The sequence below is a fragment of the Gnatocerus cornutus genome, chromosome 3 (genome assembly GCF_029298725.1).
Source record: "Gnatocerus cornutus isolate USDA-ARS CGAHR chromosome 3, icGnaCorn1.1, whole genome shotgun sequence".
Taxonomy (NCBI): Eukaryota; Metazoa; Arthropoda; class Insecta; order Coleoptera; family Tenebrionidae; genus Gnatocerus; species Gnatocerus cornutus.
In genome coordinates this window covers 19586417-19601307 of record NC_142235.1, presented here as the reverse complement: position 1 = coordinate 19601307, position 14891 = coordinate 19586417, and the positions used below count along the sequence as shown (strand labels likewise).

The following is a 14891-nucleotide window of genomic DNA, read 5'->3' as shown; positions in this document are numbered from 1 at the left end:
TAGCCGCGTTAGCCACACCTTTTTGTTTACATGTCAAGTGTGTCATACTTTTGTTATTATAGCCGTTTTTCACCAAAAACCTCCACAAAATGATGAATTATGGCAAAAAATCACCGACAACCGGTCCACCATCAGTTTATTCACACGTAACGACACGAAGTAGTGCAAATTTGCGAAGCAGCCGAAGTCTCAAGTCTTTGAAGATCCCATGGTATCGAAAGCCTCTGATAACTGATGCTATTGTGCTAGACGTACAGCGAGCATCGTTGCTTGTTGGCGTGTTTTCTTTGGTACTTTTATACTAGTTGTCTTGCTGTAGTTACTAATTTTGCTTCTTTTCAGTTGTTGTCAATATTTACAGTCATTACAGCGTGCTTTGATTTGTACTGTTATGCCATGGCAGTGCCTGGGTCAGTCCACACCGGTTATTATGCTATATCATATCAATTTATATACATTGGAAGTCGACATGGTAAGTTGAGGCTAATTTTTGTGTCGTTTCTAAAGTTGTAATGTTGCAGTTCGTAATACTCTTGTGATGTTTGCTGCTTTTTCGATTCTGCTGTCAATTGGTGTTTTTGTCACGAGCATAATGTTGATTATCGCTTTGAGAAAGGTAATTTAATCAGTTTGTAACACTAGTAGCTTAAGAGAGGGTTAGGTGGCGCTGTGGGTTAAATCTCGCCGGTGTTTAACGTCCACGTCGGTTTATAACGATTCAGGGGTGTCGTTTTCGTCACTCTGGTTTCCCTTCAAAGCGAATAAATCTTTCGCCTTTTACTAAAGATTTCCGTGGAGGGGAACAATACAAATGAGTCTATGAGAATTTTTTGACTGGCTAGCGAAAGCTGGCCGCCTCTCTTAATTAAAGATTAATCGTTGTGTAAAACTTGATAAGCCTGTGATTGGGTTGTATTAACAAATGAATTCAACTCTTCATAGATTCGACCAATCAGAGACATTAATTTTTTTAAATAAACCAATCACAGCAAATTTTTTCTGACAATTTCACGAGTGACAAAAGTAAAATTTCCTGTGACAATTTTCCAGGAATATGAGAAGAAGATCGTCCCCTGGCTCTACGCCTTTGGTGTCTTTACAATCTTCCGCTTACTCGCCTACCTCTTCTTCTCCATCGTCAACGACTTGATCTTCGCCTACAACATCCTGATGTGCCTTCTCTGGACAGTCTTCCTAGCTATTAGCATCTATGGCTGGATCCTCGTCTACTCTCTCTACATTGAACTCTCTGACTTGACCAGACTGGAAGATCTGGCTCATTTACGCGTAAGTCTTTATTTAAATAAAATAGTAAATAGTAACTAGTGTGTATGCAAAAACAATTTTTCGCATGCTTTCGTAGATAAATGATCGGTACAATTTAGGTGAGATTAACGATTTGCCTGAATTTGTTATATTAACTGTTTTTTTTTCTGATAGATGGGCACCATGCAGTCTCTGAATGCATCGACAGTCCCCTCCCTGGCGGGCTCTCGTCCGACGACACCCCACAGTACGGTCTCGACGATGCCAGTGGGTTGAGATATGGAGTGCCTCGTTCGTTTTCGTTCGGAACAGAAGTTACAACTGTTTCAACCATATCATAAGTGACTAATCCGTCCTTAGGCTAGAATCAAACGTTTTTACCTTTTTTATTACATTTTATTATATTCGCACCTTGTGGATGCTTGTATTGAGAATACATTTTTTTAATTTTCAAATTCTATGATTTCATAAAATTCCCCGGTTTTTACAGCGACCCCTCTGTCGGAAACAATTTCTTTAGGCAAGCATTCGTCGTTAGAATCCTGACTTCCTTCAATTAGGGCGATGCGATCCAATAACTGTTCTTTTGAGTTTTCAGTTTTCTCCAACAGTTGTGATTGTTTTTGGATTTTAGTTTCAAGGTGTTGAATCGTGGAGTCTAATGTTTCAAGTGTGCTGTAGGAATCGGGAAATGCCAACTTGTCCAAATAGTATTCTCCTGTATGGACTATAGTACCATTAACATAGATTTTCTTGCCCAGAGGAATCAGAGATTGGTGCTCAACTTTCTTGCCCAGTTCTTTCACGTTGCCAGCGGTGACTTTTAACTCATTTAATTGTGCGGTTGTTGCTTCAATTACTTGATCTGTTTTAGTTACATCTGCTTTTAAGTGCTTGATAAATTCTGTACGGTTTTCTAGTAGTTGTTTAACAAGTTTGTTGGACATTTTGAGGTTATGTTGATGTACGCCGTTTGACAGAGTGGGTAATACAGGTCACTGCTTCACAAATTTGTATTTAAGGATATGCAACCAGTAATACATAAAAATGGAAAAAGATTAACTAAAACAAGTTTGTGAAATTTGTGTAATTATCACCAAAGAGTCTCTTTCGTTTTGTTCAAATTCCACTAGACTTTGAATAGTTAAATAATACTTGCTTGATGAAATGACGTGTATTGTTGGTTGCCTGTCGATCTCATTGTCGAAAGATAGAAGTGACGTGCGTCATATGAAGTGAAATTTAAAAACTCCATAAAAAATGAACGAAGCGTCGTATCAAAAAACTAACGTCAGATTCGTGTTCCTGGGGTCCGAATTGACGAAAAAAATTGGTTTTTAGAAGATTTTATTTTTTGCTGAAATCGAGAAAAATCCATGAATTAACCCCTTTGCTCGATTTTAGAGGAAAAAAATGAAAGTATGCAGATCAACATGAAACTTCGTCATTATCATAATTCGAGCCTCCTGAATCCATTTCTGGTTTTAGTTCTTGTTTATCTTCAATATTTTCCGAGAAAATCGCATTTAAAAAATCTCTTAAAACGAACTTTTTTTGGAAGATAGAAGTGACGTGCGTCATATGAAGTGAAATTTAAAAACTCCATAAAAAATGAACGAAGCGTCGTATCAAAAAACTAACGTCAGATTCGTGTTCCTGGGGTCCGAATTGACGAAAAAAATTGGTTTTTAGAAGATTTTAATTTTTGCCGAAATCCAGAAAAATCCATGAATTAACCCCTTTGCTCGATTTTAGGGCAAAAAAATGAAAGTGTGCAGATCAACATGAAACTTCGTCATTAGCATAATTCGAGCCTCCTGAATCCATTTCTGGTTTTAGTTCTTCTTTATCTTCAATATTTTCCGAGAAAATTGCATTTGAAAATCCCTTAAAACGAACTTTCTTTGGAAGATAGAAGTGACGTGCGTCATATGAAGTGAAATTTAAAAACTCCATAAAAAATGAACAAAGCGTCGTATCAAAAAACTAACGTCAGATTCGTGTTCCTGGGGTCCGAATTGACGAAAAAATTGGTTTTTAGAAGATTTTAATTTTTGCCGAAATCGAGAAAAATCCATGAATTAACCCCTTTGCTCGATTTTAGGGGAAAAAAATGAAAGTGTGCAGATCAACATGAAACTTCGTCATTATCATAATTCGAGCCTCCTGAATCCATTTCTGGTTTTAGTTCTTGTTTATCTTCAATATTTTCCGAGAAAATCGCATTTGAAAATCTCTTAAAACAAACTTTTTTTGGAAGATAGAAGTGACGTGCGTCATATGAAGTGAAATTTAAAAACTCCATAAAAAATGAACGAAGCGTCGTATCAAAAAACTAACGTCAGATTCGTGTTCCTGGGGTCCGAATTGACGAAAAAAATTGGTTTTTAGAAGATTTTAATTTTTGCCGAAATCGAGAAAAATCTATGAATTAACCCCTTTGCTCGATTTTAGGGCAAAAAAATGAAAGTGTGCAGATCAACATGAAACTTCGTCATTAGCATAATTCGAGCCTCCTGAATCCATTTCTGGTTTTAGTTCTTGTTTATCTTCAATATTTTCCGAGAAAATTGCATTTGAAAATCTCTTAAAACGAACTTTTTTCGGAAGATAGAAGTGACGTGCGTCATATGAAGTGAAAATTAAAAACTCCATAAAAAATGAACGAAGCGTCGTATCAAAAAACTAACGTCAGATTCGTGTTCCTGGGGTCCGAATTGACGAAAAAATTGGTTTTTAGAAGATTTTAATTTTTGCCGAAATCGAGAAAAATTCATGAATTAACCCCTTTGCTCGATTTTAGGGGAAAAAAATGAAAGTGTGCAGATCAACATGAAACTTCGTCATTATCATAATTCGAGCCTCCTGAATCCATTTCTGGTTTTAGTTCTTGTTTATCTTCAATATTTTCCGAGAAAATCGCATTTGAAAATCTCTTAAAACAAACTTTTTTTGGAAGATAGAAGTGACGTGCGTCATATGAAGTGAAATTTAAAAACTCCATAAAAAATGAACGAAGCGTCGTATCAAAAAACTAACGTCAGATTCGTGTTTCTGGGGTCCGAATTGACGGAAAAAATTGGTTTTTAGAAGATTTTAATTTTTGCCGAAATCGAGAAAAATCCATGAATTAACACCCCTTTGCTCGATTTTAGAGGAAAAAAATGAAAGTGTTCACATCGACCTCAAACTTTGTAATTAGCATTAATTAGACTTTTTGAATCTATTTCTGTTTTCCGTTCTTTGCTTTTTCAAGGAGTTTTTGAGAAAATCGCATTTGAAGATCTCGGAAATCTACTTTTTTTGAGAGATGGAATTGACGTACGTCGTACGAAGTAAAAATTTCAAAAGTCGATAAAAACTACACGAAACTGGGTGTCGAAAACTAACATGAGATTCTTGTTCCTGAAGTCCGAGTTAATAGAAAAAAAAGTTTTTTGTCGAAATCGATGAAAAAGTATAGATTAACCCCTTTGACGACGAGATCCTTGCTCATGAAGTCCATTTTAATGAAATCAAAATGAACACAAAATAGTTTAATTTTTTTTTATTATAGGCAATCAACAATACAAAAAAATGTTTGACTTTGTACAACCAATCAGATACAAGTGTTTTTCGCCTATTACAAGTTTAGTGGAATTTGAAGAAACCGGAGGGAAATTCAAATAATATAGGTAAGTTCACAGCAAATTAAAGTACACGACTTAAAAATTAAATGTTGTTGGAAAATACATTTAGTGCGCCCTGCAAAAGCAAGAAAAACTAATGACAAGTACAATTTGGGACCTAATCTTAGAAATTCAGACTTATAACATTAAAGAATTTGAAACTTAACATGATACATTAATTACCTACAATTTTCCCAACGTACATCTTTATTAAATACAAAGAATATAAAGGATTAATTAATAAAATGGGTTAATCGGGCTTTTCGTAAACGTCGATTTTAATAAAGGTTTCGTAGGTTTTTTATTAGCATCATACGGAATTGCCGGCGAACTCAAAATCTGCGCCACATGCTCTCTCACATCCTGCGATCGATTAAGTTTCGTGTTGATCTTCACTCTTTTAGTAGGCGTTGAAACTGCAAACGGATTCTTCATTAAATTTTCCGGCAAACTCAAGCGAGTTTTCTTCAAACTCTTTTCTAACATAATCGTTGTTTCATCATTTGAACTCTCCCATTGGTTTTTGGGAAATAAGACCATCTCTGGACTAAGAAAACTTCTAGCCTCAACTTTAAACGGACTTTCTTCAAAACTCGTGTCTTTCAACTCTTCCTTTCTTGGTGTTTCTGATTTAGTAACCAACCAAGTCCCTGAATTCCTTTTGAAAATGGCTTCAATTTCCACGGGATCAACTTTAGAGAGTTTTGGAGGAGGCGTATCTAAAGCTTCTGCGATTTTACGTTTCTTCTTTTTCACTTTGTTCAGTTCGCTGTGGAGATGATCAACCAAACCGCCATCCAATTTGATTTTCTTCCCTCCTCTTAATTCAACTGACGTGTCATTTTGTAGCTTTCTCTTCTTTTTCTTTCCCTGGATTTTTTGGTCAAACTTCACCAGTCTGTTCACAGCTTTCCTCACGTTTGTGTCATAATCAGTTGAGGCCATTTTCACTTTTTTCACGCCCAGTGGGTAAATCCCCGATGCCAGTTTCTTAAAACTAAATCACATGTAACATAAGGCTAACAATATTTACTCAACTTACTGCTCTATTAACTCATTAAGACACTTTCTTGACTTTGAGTTTGTTGATTTTTCAAACTTGTGAGACGACAGCGCTTTCACGATGGCTTTCGCATGGAATTTTATTTGAGTTAAATGAACGTCCACCCGTCCTGCTCTTGGGTCGTAAACTTTCTCCTCTATTGCTTCATCTTCTTCTTCAACTTCACCGTCTTCTTCAGGGGCGTCGATTTTTTTCATGGAGTCTATAGAGCCAGGGAACCCTAATGTGCGCCACGCTTTATACTTCTCATCGTATTCTAAACCTAAATCTGACTGGCGAATTAAGTGAGTGAAGACATGTTTTCTGATGTGATGAATAATTCTTAGATCGTCACTAAACGCCAGTTCTTTCACAAACGGTGATAAAAACTCCGTGGTGAGATGTGGGGGCAAATCACCTTCAGACACCTAAAATGAACTTAATTATCTTGTAAAAGAGTCAATTGTAGTACCTTTGCCAGTTCTTCTAAGTAGATTTCTATAAAATGCATGAGAAGCCCCATTGGTTTTTGGCGTTGGGGCTCTAAGATGGTCTGTGATAAGCACTGAGTGAATTTAAGGATGGAGTTTCGGGCCCAATTTTCATTCTTCAGCACAAAGAAGGCTTGTCTCAACAGTCGTCTAACAAACTACAACTTTTGTTTACAATTGATAACGTTATCATCACAAACTCACCATTAAGAACTTGTCCAGTCTTAGTTGGTCAATTCCAAACCACTCGTTCATCAAAATCGTCATTCCGCACTTGTAAAACAATAAAGCACTCTCTAGTGGTAAGGCGTGGATTAAATTCGAGATATTTTCCGCACATTCTTCCTGTTTGGAAAATTTGTTTAAACTCTAATAACTCTAGACCAACTTACTTGAACTAAAGGCTTGTCAGACATCCACATTGAGTAAAACAGACCTTTCCAAAGCCTTAGAAAGTCGTCTTCCGTAAAGGCTACAACAACGAGATTAGAAGGATTTCTAATAATTAAAGCAACTCACGTATTGTGGAAGACCTGTTTTGAAACCATTTTTTTAAACTTTTCAGAGCTCTATCTCTGGCGGTTTTGTTGTTTCCTGCAAGCACTCTCGCAAGTTTTAACTCTTGAGCCACCACCAACACCTTTTTCACTTGTTTTTTATCAGTTTTTGGCGTTTTTTTCATGTTTTCACGTGCTCGGGACGCAACACTTGCTTCCAGCACCGCCATCTTGGACTAAATTTCAAAATTCATGGCGGCCAACATTGCGAATCGAAATATCCCTAGAACAGGTTGGTGATAAAAAAAGGTACTACATTTATTTAAATTTCTTTTCTGTTCCTACTTTTTATTACAGTTTTTTCCTTTACAGTGTTTCAGTTCGTTGAGAATATTCATGTAATAGTTATTCTGCTGTTTGTCCAACTTCACATTGTGTAACTCCTCAGGGTCTTCGGTTAAATTGTACGCCTCCAAGAAGCCGCTCTCAAAAGCACAAAATTTGAATTTCAAGGTGTTGGAAAGCGCCACAACACACCTGTAGGTGTTGTTTCGAGAGTCCTGGCATTTACACCACGCATCCATGACACACTCCTGTAAAAAACTTGTACAAAATTCGGTTTGTTTGTAATAAAAACGATTTTACTGATAATTCGTCGTCGGGTCTCCAGGGGCACTCCGGATCGATTGAACGAGCATCTCCTTCGCCCCAATACTCAACTAGAACGTGTTTGTTATAAACACGTGTCTCTTTAAAGAGGTGACTCTTGAAAGACTCCCCATCAGAAGTCTGTGCTTTGATGTCGGCCAAATCTAGGATTGTAGAAAGAATATCAACAGCGGCCACCGGGAAATCTGATAGTGTCTTCGGGGGTATTTTAGGCCCCCGGACTATCAGAGGGACATGGATGTCGCTTTCGTACGGTTGTCTTTTGTCCCAAGGTTGGGTAAACTGACCTAAAATGACGATATTTTTTTGTTGGCACCACTGATTTTTTACCAATATGAAATCCGTTATCGGAAGCAAAAATCAAGTAGGTATTGTTGAGAATCTTCATTTCTTTGAGTTTGGCAACAACAGACTCCACCATCTCATCAACGGATTGCAAGGTCCTGATCCTGTTTCTGTAGATTTCATCCAGGACTGGGACGTCCTGAGGGAGAGTTGTGGGCGGGATCTTCATCAACCAGTGCTTCTAAAATCATATTTCGAATTTTTTGTGAATCGTACATTATGATCAAAGTGAGCGAAAAGCAACATTCTAACGCGCGGAGAAATTTTGTCCCGAGTGCTGGTTTTTACTCACATCACTTGGAGTGACATTAAACGGAAGATTCCTTCTAGTTCTTAAATCCGGAAATAATTTCCGATGTCTAGGAGCTGGAGTAAACGGAGCGTGACAAGCCGGTGGTGCCAACATCATAAAAAAGTTCTTGGAAACAACGCTCTTGTCGTTTAAGAACTCCAAAGCATATTTCGTTATTTGATCAGTTAGGTATTCGCTATCAAAAAAACGAGCAGTGCCGTTGATGGACAAAGTATAATTGTAATATTTCGAGTTTCCATGCAGCCCCAACCACCAGTCGTACCCTATTGGTACATGTTCCGTACCACCAGTGATTTTTTCTCCATACTACAACAAGTAAAAGAAAATTCTGTGAATGTATAGTCGAACATCCATAACTTGAAGTCTTTTTTCGGTGACATTGGAGATCTTGTTACAAGTTTCACAGCTATCTAACACTTAAAATCGTTGTTGATTTGGTAATATTAAAGAAACAGATCCAGGGCCTTCAGATCATTATTGAATTTCGTGTGTAATTGGTTGCCTATAATAAACACATTAAATCATTCATTAATAGCCCACTTTAATGTATGATTTCAGCCGACAAATCATGCATTAATGGTACTTAAAAACAAACGATCGCTGGAAAAAGCTATTAATATACTTCAGAAGTACCACAATATCAGCTTTTACAAACTAATTCTGAGAAAGTTTTTGAGTTATAAAAGTTTACACACCGTATGTTGACAAAATTTAATTCGAATTATAGAAATTTTCGAGTTATAGAGAAGGAATCATGTAAATTTTAAGGAAAGCGCAAGGGTATAAAATAAATTCAAATTGTAGAAAAATTCGAGTTGTGGAAGTTCGACTGTATTACACTGAGGACAAAAAAGTGGTACCGCACTTTTCTGCCCTGTAATAAAATACGAGTACAAACCTGGTTGAGATATTTCCCCGCGTAAAAAGTCGTGTAATCCTTCCCTGACTTAAGAAGAGAAGCAATTGAGGAAATTTCATGTTTTTCCTGCCAATTTGAGCTTGAGCAACCCCCACTCACTGAATTATTGAAAACACGACAATTGTGAGCGTACTGCCCTGTAAGAATCGTGCTGCGACTGGGACAACAAATGGGGGAGTTTACAAACTGAAACTTTACAGTCTTAAGGGGGCTCCACTTGTCCTGTTTTACTTACAAAGTTAGTAAAAGTTATGCCTTGATTAGCAATCAGCTCCACTGTCTTCTCCATATAATCCTACAATTACTGATTGCAGTAACGGACAAAAAAGTAAAAACCTACCAAACTGTGCAGCGTCAAGTCTTGATCGTCAGTCAAGAAAAAAACGAAATTCGGCAAAGCTTCCGCGAAGGAAATCACAAAAAACAAACACCACAGTCTTGCCATTACATGTTTATTTACAACTATTTACACTAATTTATGCTTGGGGCGTCAGTAATTCGACCCCGTGGAATTCCTGAGCGATACGAACGCCCAGTGCGAAGAGACCGATGCTCTTCACCAAGGCCCTGCAAAAAATGACATAACCTCAAAGTTCCGCGCCGGTTTTTCTTACCATTTGAAGTCGTCGTGATACACGCCTTTAATAAAGGATGTGAAGGAATTTTGTTTGGTCATTTTTGAGGGTTTGCAGCAGATGAGAGAAAAAAAATCGATAACTTAGTTAAGCTTTTTTGACAGTGACAACGTGCAGTTGTTTTAATACCAACCTACGCTAATCAAAGGACGCCATCTGACGAACTGATTTATTCGACAATTCCCTTTTCACGCATTAAACTATTAATATGTAAACTAACGCTGTTGTAGTACTTCATTTTAATTATACTCTCCTTGGCTTTGGCTATATTGTTGTTGTCAAAGTGACACTGAATTTCTTTGGTTATGTTTGACAACCGGCTGTCGCTTTTTGTCTTCAAGTTTTTTAACTTTTTCTCAGTGTCAGCATCCTCCACCTGCGTACAATGAAGGAAATTAAGACTAGAGAACCTTTCCTTAAGATTTCAGTCTTACTTCTTCATTTAATTCCATGATTTCCATTAAAAATTCCGGGTCTTCCACTTTACCATCCTCTTTAATTGATTCCCCTTTTAAATACAACAGGTGAATTGCTCGTTTTAGGGGGGTTTGAAGGGTCTGATAGGCTTTGTTGACCAACGACGAGAATTCTGCAGAAATGTCTTTTTCTTTGTTGGATCTAAAACATCAAACTAAACACTGTCACCACGAGTTTAACAACGCACTTATTGGTAAACTTGTCGGGATGTAGTTGTTTTTGCAACTGCCTGTACCTTGCAGTCAATACTTTTTGATCCACATCAAAATTCTCATCAAATTCAAGTAATTTGAAGTAATTGCTTGTCTCAGTGGGGGCTTGAATGTAGCAGCACTGGTCACAAAACAGTTCACCTATATTTTTCCTTTCGATTCCGCACTGCCAACATTTGAGAGGCTTGTGACTGAATTTTTTGACAACATGAAAAGTGAGGTTATGTGGAGACGTCAACGGGGGTTTACGGTGACAGAACTGTCTTTGTAGAGCGTGGAAAGTCTTCGGAACTTGAAGAAACAATGAGGTGGTCCGAAACGACATGCTTTGGACTTTTAAGAGCACCTAAAAATTATCACAGAAGTTTGAGGTTATTTGTCAGAGGCGACTGCGCATGCGCGTCGCGTATTTTTGAACGAAAAGGAAAATTCCGGGTGACGCGTTAAAATTTCCGGAGCGAAAGAAGAGACGTGTTGAATAAAATCATTTTTTTTCTTTATTTAAAAAAATTCAACAATGATTAGGTATAATACTGCTTGGTTCTTATCTTACAAAATTACGTTCAAACGTCCGTAAATCCATTATGTACATTAAAACATTTGGCACTGGTTATTACAGTTTGTCCTTTTTCATTGTAAAATCGATCACTTTACAAATATCGCAATCGGCTTCGGCGTTACACGAGCAATTATCGTCGCATTTCTTCAGTCCTTCGCACAGTTTGAAGTTTTTAAACTGTTTGAGTTCTCTCTTGACTGAATTAAAATCGTCCACTAGACAAGTCTCCTTATTAACTAACTGTTATCCCTTTTGTCACATGAACACGTCTTGCAGTTCCGGTTCTTTGTTAAGTCGTGCGGCCATTTCGTCTTCGAAAGTCACCATTTTTTCTTTTTGTTTGTTGTGCATTTTTCTGGGCACCCTCACCGTCAGAGGTAAGAAATTCCCAGTGATGGGAGTATCGCCTGTTGCTATGGACAAGTCAAACTCGCTGACGCTTCTTGGTACGAAGTACTCGATGAGCGGCTCAGCACCTGCAAAGAAAACTATGCGAATCTGAAGAGTGGTAAGGAGGTACTTACCGGCGGATCTCCTCGCTGGAGCGTTTCTTTGAAAGTTTGTCTTCCTAGGTAAACTATTATGCTGCAACATTGGGGGGATTTTGTTCACCACCGGGGGTCTTTTAATAGGGGCAGCTCCTTCAGCTTGAGGTCTCTGTCAAGACGTACCGATCGAACTCTCTTCATCCCTCACTTTTAACATTTTGTTTCTTGTACAAGTGGCACCGATGTACCTCAATAAATTAATGACTTCGTCTTGAACTAAACTGAAGCACATAGCGACCAACGCCATTCCGGTTAAAATGTACGCTGAGCAAGCACACAGAGAGATTTCTTCGGCGTTTTGTCCAGGCAGGAGATCTCCGAAGCCGATGGTACCAAGCGAGGTGAAACAAAAATAGGATCCTTCCAGTAAACTCCAGTTTTCTAATCGGTTGAAGAGAACTGCGCCGGAACAGATGTAGGCTAAGACGATGATCAGGCAAAGAGTCACCGGGACGCGGACTGTGTTAGTACATGGGCATTGGGGTTTTTGGTTGTTGATGCCGCAGAGTTTGCCGTACAAGCGTCGGAAACTTCGGGCGAGGAGGTCGCCGGTTGTTGAAAGGTAGAGGAGCATCAGTGGGATGCCGACGAGAGCGTAGAGGATGGTGACGAGCTTGCCCCAGGAGGTCTTCGGGGAGATGGAGCCGTAACCTGGATCAAAGAGAAATTGTCACCACAGGAGTTTCGAAACAATAATAAACTACACTTTAACATCTTTGTATAAATTTATGTTAAACACGTGTAAACACAATTGCTAAAAGCCGATTTGCGGTGGTGCGGCGGTTCGTTAATTTTATTTTTCCTTTTAGATTCTTCCATTGCCGGAAATGGGATTTCATTATTTTAAAAGTATGCAACGATTTATTGCCCATTTAGTACTAAGGCAAAACAAATATGAACCTCGGAATAATTCGCATAATCTAATTTGTTTAAATACAAACATAGTTCTAACTACTATTTTAAAATAGAAAATTGAGTAGTTTTAATAGTTAATTAGCAAATATTAGTAGTAAAACCTCTTAATTTCACAGTTTTAAAATGAAATCTAACAAAGTTACGGAATTTAAAGTATAAGTCATAGTGTAAAGTCATGAAAATTTTTAGTTCGTCCTTCGAAATAAAAATTTCTCAAAACTCTATTTCTTGCTCTAAAATTTTGAAATTTAGAGCAGTAAATTAGCAAGTCTCAAGTAATTAAACTTCCAAATTTCACAGTTTTAGGATAAAATCAACAAAGGTACGGAATTTAATGTGATGACAATTTTTAGTTCGTTTTCAAAATGAAAATTTCTAAATTTTCACGTGTACGAAAACGTTGACTGACGGTAAAATTCTCAATGTATAACAGAGTATTTTAAAGACCTTAGAACTGCTCTTAGAATTCACAGACCATGAGAATTTAACATTTTATTCCAATTTGCGTTTACTGACCACGTCGTACTGTAACATTGTTGCAGCAAAAGCAAAAAAATTATTTGAAAGGTGTGAGTTCTTCTAGAAGTCAACCTCGCAGCAGACATCCACAAAGTGAAACCATTTTTGCTTTTAAGAACACTTGAGAATTTTACAGTGACAAAATGGTTAAAAATGTTGTGCATTAACAATTTTAAATATTGGTAATGACCAACTTTGAAGACTAAAATAAAGTTTAGTAGGATATTAAAACTGTGTCTTCATTTATTTCAAATAAACTAGTGAAAAGTAATTGTTTTAATAGTGGTAAGAATTATAGATTTAAGTTTGCGTGAAAAAGTTTAGTTTTATTTTTCAACAGTATGTGGTAATTGCCGAGATTCATCTTACCTGAATCTTAGGTAAATGAGTCTAAATTATACGATTTCAACAAAGATTTACATTAAATCCATCTTGTTCTTTTGAGAACTCTCAAAAACAAGAAGAAGTTCTTGAAGAAAGTAAGTACCATGAAAAAGAATTTGCAGAGGATCAATTTCAGAAGTTGCTGGAAAATTTCGTGGGTTAAGTTCACTCAATGCTTCCTCAATCTAAAAAAGACACTAAGTTCTATGTTTCGACTGTGATGCACAAAAGCAAAAAAAATTTAAAATGTATCGGGCCACTTAAAAAATTTAATTTCAAATGATTATGACTTATTAGAATTTAGGAAAAATGGTACCATTTGAAAGATTCTACTTTCTTATATAAGAATTTCTTATTCATACCATTGTGCACTTATTATTTAATAAGTTTTCTGGATTTTTAGTAAAACTTAAACAAAAAGCGAACATGCAGCATTTAAGTACAATTGATTAACCAAAGAATTTTTTATTTTTAATAATTTACCATTAGCCCTAATAACCTCTTCCATACGGTTAGGCATGGGTCTGATCAATAAAATAACTTTTTCTTGAGGGAGACGGTTTGACTCTTCTTCGAACTTTTAAACCATACAGTTTCTGGATTTCTGGCTCAAAACCCATTTTTTAAATGATCCCAAATGTGTTCAATCCGATTCATACTGGGACTCCGTGCCGGCCACTCCAGAACCAGAATTTCATTCCTATCAAAGTATTGTCTAACGATTACTCCTGTGTGTTATGTTGCATCGTTGTGCATATCCAGGAAACTGTCTCCGAAAAATAAGCATAAGGCATTACAGGTTCTTGCAGAATATCCACTATGTATCTCTGGACTGTTAAACCCCTTTTGCGTTTGCCAATTCAAGAACTAGACAAAAAACATGATCTGTTTTTCCTTCACTTAAAAACCGCTCTAGATCATGTATGAAGCGCCACCATACTCATCTGTTCGTTTATGCAACATTGTACAAATCGCTCGCCAGGTCTTCTGTACACTTTTACTCTTCTGTTATTTTCGTGTAAGCACAGTTTGGTTCCATCTAACAACATAACTTTACTTCATTGCTCAAAAGTCCAGTCTAAATGATCTCTAGCAAATTGCAATCGAGATTTTCGGTGAGCTGCAGTTAATGTTGGACCAGCTACAACTTGGTGAGATGTCAAATTCTTTCCCTTCAAACTTCACCCCACAGTTCATTCACTAACATCTGCTCTTTGAACTTTATGTACCCGTTGTTTTATCTGCACAGCATTTAATCTCCAATTCTTTAATGACGTTGTGCCAAAAAATCGATCATTTCATGGAGATGTTGCAACAAGTTTTCCAGTTTTTGGCCTACTTGTTGTAGTTTTCTACTTGCTGTAGTTTTTGAATTGTTGCAATCTCATCTCGCTGATGAGTACCGTTTCAAGTAAAGCAACTGCTTGGGCTG

The 14891-nt window shown here is 37.2% G+C and overlaps 7 protein-coding genes and 1 non-coding gene across 10 annotated transcripts in view; 2 read left to right on the top strand and 6 right to left on the bottom strand.

Annotated features, from left to right (window-relative positions):
• The first annotated feature begins 4 nt into the window (after positions 1-4).
• Positions 5-1721, top strand: pasi2 (Protein). 2 transcript variants are annotated; one of them, XM_088033193.1, is made up of 6 exons: positions 5-290; positions 343-472; positions 522-616; positions 1051-1287; positions 1364-1385; positions 1441-1721. In XM_088033193.1, the coding sequence occupies exons 1-6, from the start codon at positions 90-92 to the stop codon at positions 1605-1607; spliced, it is 852 nt and encodes a 283-aa protein (XP_087889319.1). In that variant the 5' UTR covers positions 5-89; the 3' UTR covers positions 1608-1721. The 2 variants fall into 2 exon arrangements, with proteins under 2 accessions (XP_087889319.1, XP_087889318.1); XM_088033192.1 differs by lacking the exon at positions 1364-1385.
• On the top strand, positions 737-855 carry LOC148177856 (U5 spliceosomal RNA). Its single transcript, XR_015769870.1, has one exon. It is a non-coding gene; the product is annotated as a U5 spliceosomal RNA (small nuclear RNA).
• Positions 1537-2260, bottom strand: LOC148177854 (uncharacterized). Its single transcript, XM_088033195.1, has 2 exons — positions 1678-2260; positions 1537-1627 (listed from the first exon to the last, which is right to left on the bottom strand). Exon 1 carries the CDS (start codon positions 2211-2213, stop codon positions 1710-1712), a length of 504 nt encoding a protein of 167 aa, XP_087889321.1. The 5' UTR covers positions 2214-2260; the 3' UTR covers positions 1537-1627; positions 1678-1709.
• Positions 2261-4798: 2538 nt separating this feature from the next.
• Nnp-1 (Ribosomal RNA processing protein 1 homolog Nnp-1) lies at positions 4799-7213 on the bottom strand. Its single transcript, XM_088032938.1, has 6 exons — positions 6987-7213; positions 6860-6939; positions 6672-6812; positions 6449-6625; positions 5977-6404; positions 4799-5931 (listed from the first exon to the last, which is right to left on the bottom strand). Exons 1-6 carry the CDS (start codon positions 7192-7194, stop codon positions 5172-5174), a joined length of 1794 nt encoding a protein of 597 aa, XP_087889064.1. The 5' UTR covers positions 7195-7213; the 3' UTR covers positions 4799-5171.
• A 64-nt stretch (positions 7214-7277) lies between these two features.
• On the bottom strand, positions 7278-9750 carry LOC148177852 (N-acetylglucosamine-6-sulfatase-like). The gene is made up of 7 exons (XM_088032841.1): positions 9551-9750; positions 9446-9505; positions 9190-9396; positions 8271-8597; positions 7964-8159; positions 7610-7920; positions 7278-7557 (listed from the first exon to the last, which is right to left on the bottom strand). Exons 1-7 carry the CDS (start codon positions 9653-9655, stop codon positions 7306-7308), a joined length of 1458 nt encoding a protein of 485 aa, XP_087888967.1. The 5' UTR covers positions 9656-9750; the 3' UTR covers positions 7278-7305.
• A 250-nt stretch (positions 9751-10000) lies between these two features.
• Hsc20 (iron-sulfur cluster co-chaperone protein HscB-like protein, mitochondrial) lies at positions 10001-10957 on the bottom strand. Its single transcript, XM_088032842.1, has 3 exons — positions 10510-10957; positions 10280-10463; positions 10001-10221 (listed from the first exon to the last, which is right to left on the bottom strand). Exons 1-3 carry the CDS (start codon positions 10857-10859, stop codon positions 10015-10017), a joined length of 741 nt encoding a protein of 246 aa, XP_087888968.1. The 5' UTR covers positions 10860-10957; the 3' UTR covers positions 10001-10014.
• A 51-nt stretch (positions 10958-11008) lies between these two features.
• LOC148177850 (uncharacterized) lies at positions 11009-11701 on the bottom strand. The gene is made up of 2 exons (XM_088032815.1): positions 11618-11701; positions 11009-11569 (listed from the first exon to the last, which is right to left on the bottom strand). Exons 1-2 carry the CDS (start codon positions 11685-11687, stop codon positions 11349-11351), a joined length of 291 nt encoding a protein of 96 aa, XP_087888941.1. The 5' UTR covers positions 11688-11701; the 3' UTR covers positions 11009-11348.
• Positions 11702-11753: 52 nt separating this feature from the next.
• Positions 11754-14891, bottom strand: part of LOC148177847 (TWiK family of potassium channels protein 7-like) — a 154135-nt gene continuing 150997 nt past the window's right edge. For both annotated transcript variants that reach the window (XM_088032813.1, XM_088032814.1), the window contains exon 3: positions 11754-12292. In XM_088032813.1, coding sequence (XP_087888939.1) covers positions 11754-12292 — 539 coding nt within the window. The remainder of the gene's footprint in view (positions 12293-14891) is intronic.

Excerpts from the sequence above, each read along its gene's own strand:
- pasi2 (XM_088033193.1), top strand. The coding sequence starts at position 90 with ATGATGAATTATGGCAAAAAATCACCGACAACCGGTCCACCATCAGTT. Across the intron at positions 473-521 it reads ATACATTGGAAGTCGACATG|TTCGTAATACTCTTGTGATG; the intron begins GTAAGTTGAGGC and ends GTAATGTTGCAG. Across the intron at positions 1,288-1,363 it reads AAGATCTGGCTCATTTACGC|ATAAATGATCGGTACAATTT; the intron begins GTAAGTCTTTAT and ends ATGCTTTCGTAG.
- LOC148177854 (XM_088033195.1), bottom strand. The coding sequence starts at position 2,213 with ATGTCCAACAAACTTGTTAAACAACTACTAGAAAACCGTACAGAATTT.
- Nnp-1 (XM_088032938.1), bottom strand. The coding sequence starts at position 7,194 with ATGGCGGTGCTGGAAGCAAGTGTTGCGTCCCGAGCACGTGAAAACATG. Across the intron at positions 6,940-6,986 it reads AAACAGGTCTTCCACAATAC|CCTTTACGGAAGACGACTTT; the intron begins GTGAGTTGCTTT and ends TCGTTGTTGTAG. Across the intron at positions 5,932-5,976 it reads CTTAATGAGTTAATAGAGCA|TTTTAAGAAACTGGCATCGG; the intron begins GTAAGTTGAGTA and ends CATGTGATTTAG.
- LOC148177852 (XM_088032841.1), bottom strand. The coding sequence starts at position 9,655 with ATGGCAAGACTGTGGTGTTTGTTTTTTGTGATTTCCTTCGCGGAAGCT. Across the intron at positions 9,506-9,550 it reads ACTTGACGCTGCACAGTTTG|GATTATATGGAGAAGACAGT; the intron begins GTAGGTTTTTAC and ends CAGTAATTGTAG. Across the intron at positions 8,598-9,189 it reads CGGGGAAATATCTCAACCAG|TATGGAGAAAAAATCACTGG; the intron begins GTTTGTACTCGT and ends TACTTGTTGTAG.
- Hsc20 (XM_088032842.1), bottom strand. The coding sequence starts at position 10,859 with ATGTCGTTTCGGACCACCTCATTGTTTCTTCAAGTTCCGAAGACTTTC. Across the intron at positions 10,464-10,509 it reads CCCGACAAGTTTACCAATAA|ATCCAACAAAGAAAAAGACA; the intron begins GTGCGTTGTTAA and ends TTGATGTTTTAG. Across the intron at positions 10,222-10,279 it reads TCATGGAATTAAATGAAGAA|GTGGAGGATGCTGACACTGA; the intron begins GTAAGACTGAAA and ends CATTGTACGCAG.
- LOC148177850 (XM_088032815.1), bottom strand. The coding sequence starts at position 11,687 with ATGTTGCAGCATAATAGTTTACCTAGGAAGACAAACTTTCAAAGAAAC. Across the intron at positions 11,570-11,617 it reads TCCAGCGAGGAGATCCGCCG|GTGCTGAGCCGCTCATCGAG; the intron begins GTAAGTACCTCC and ends TTTTCTTTGCAG.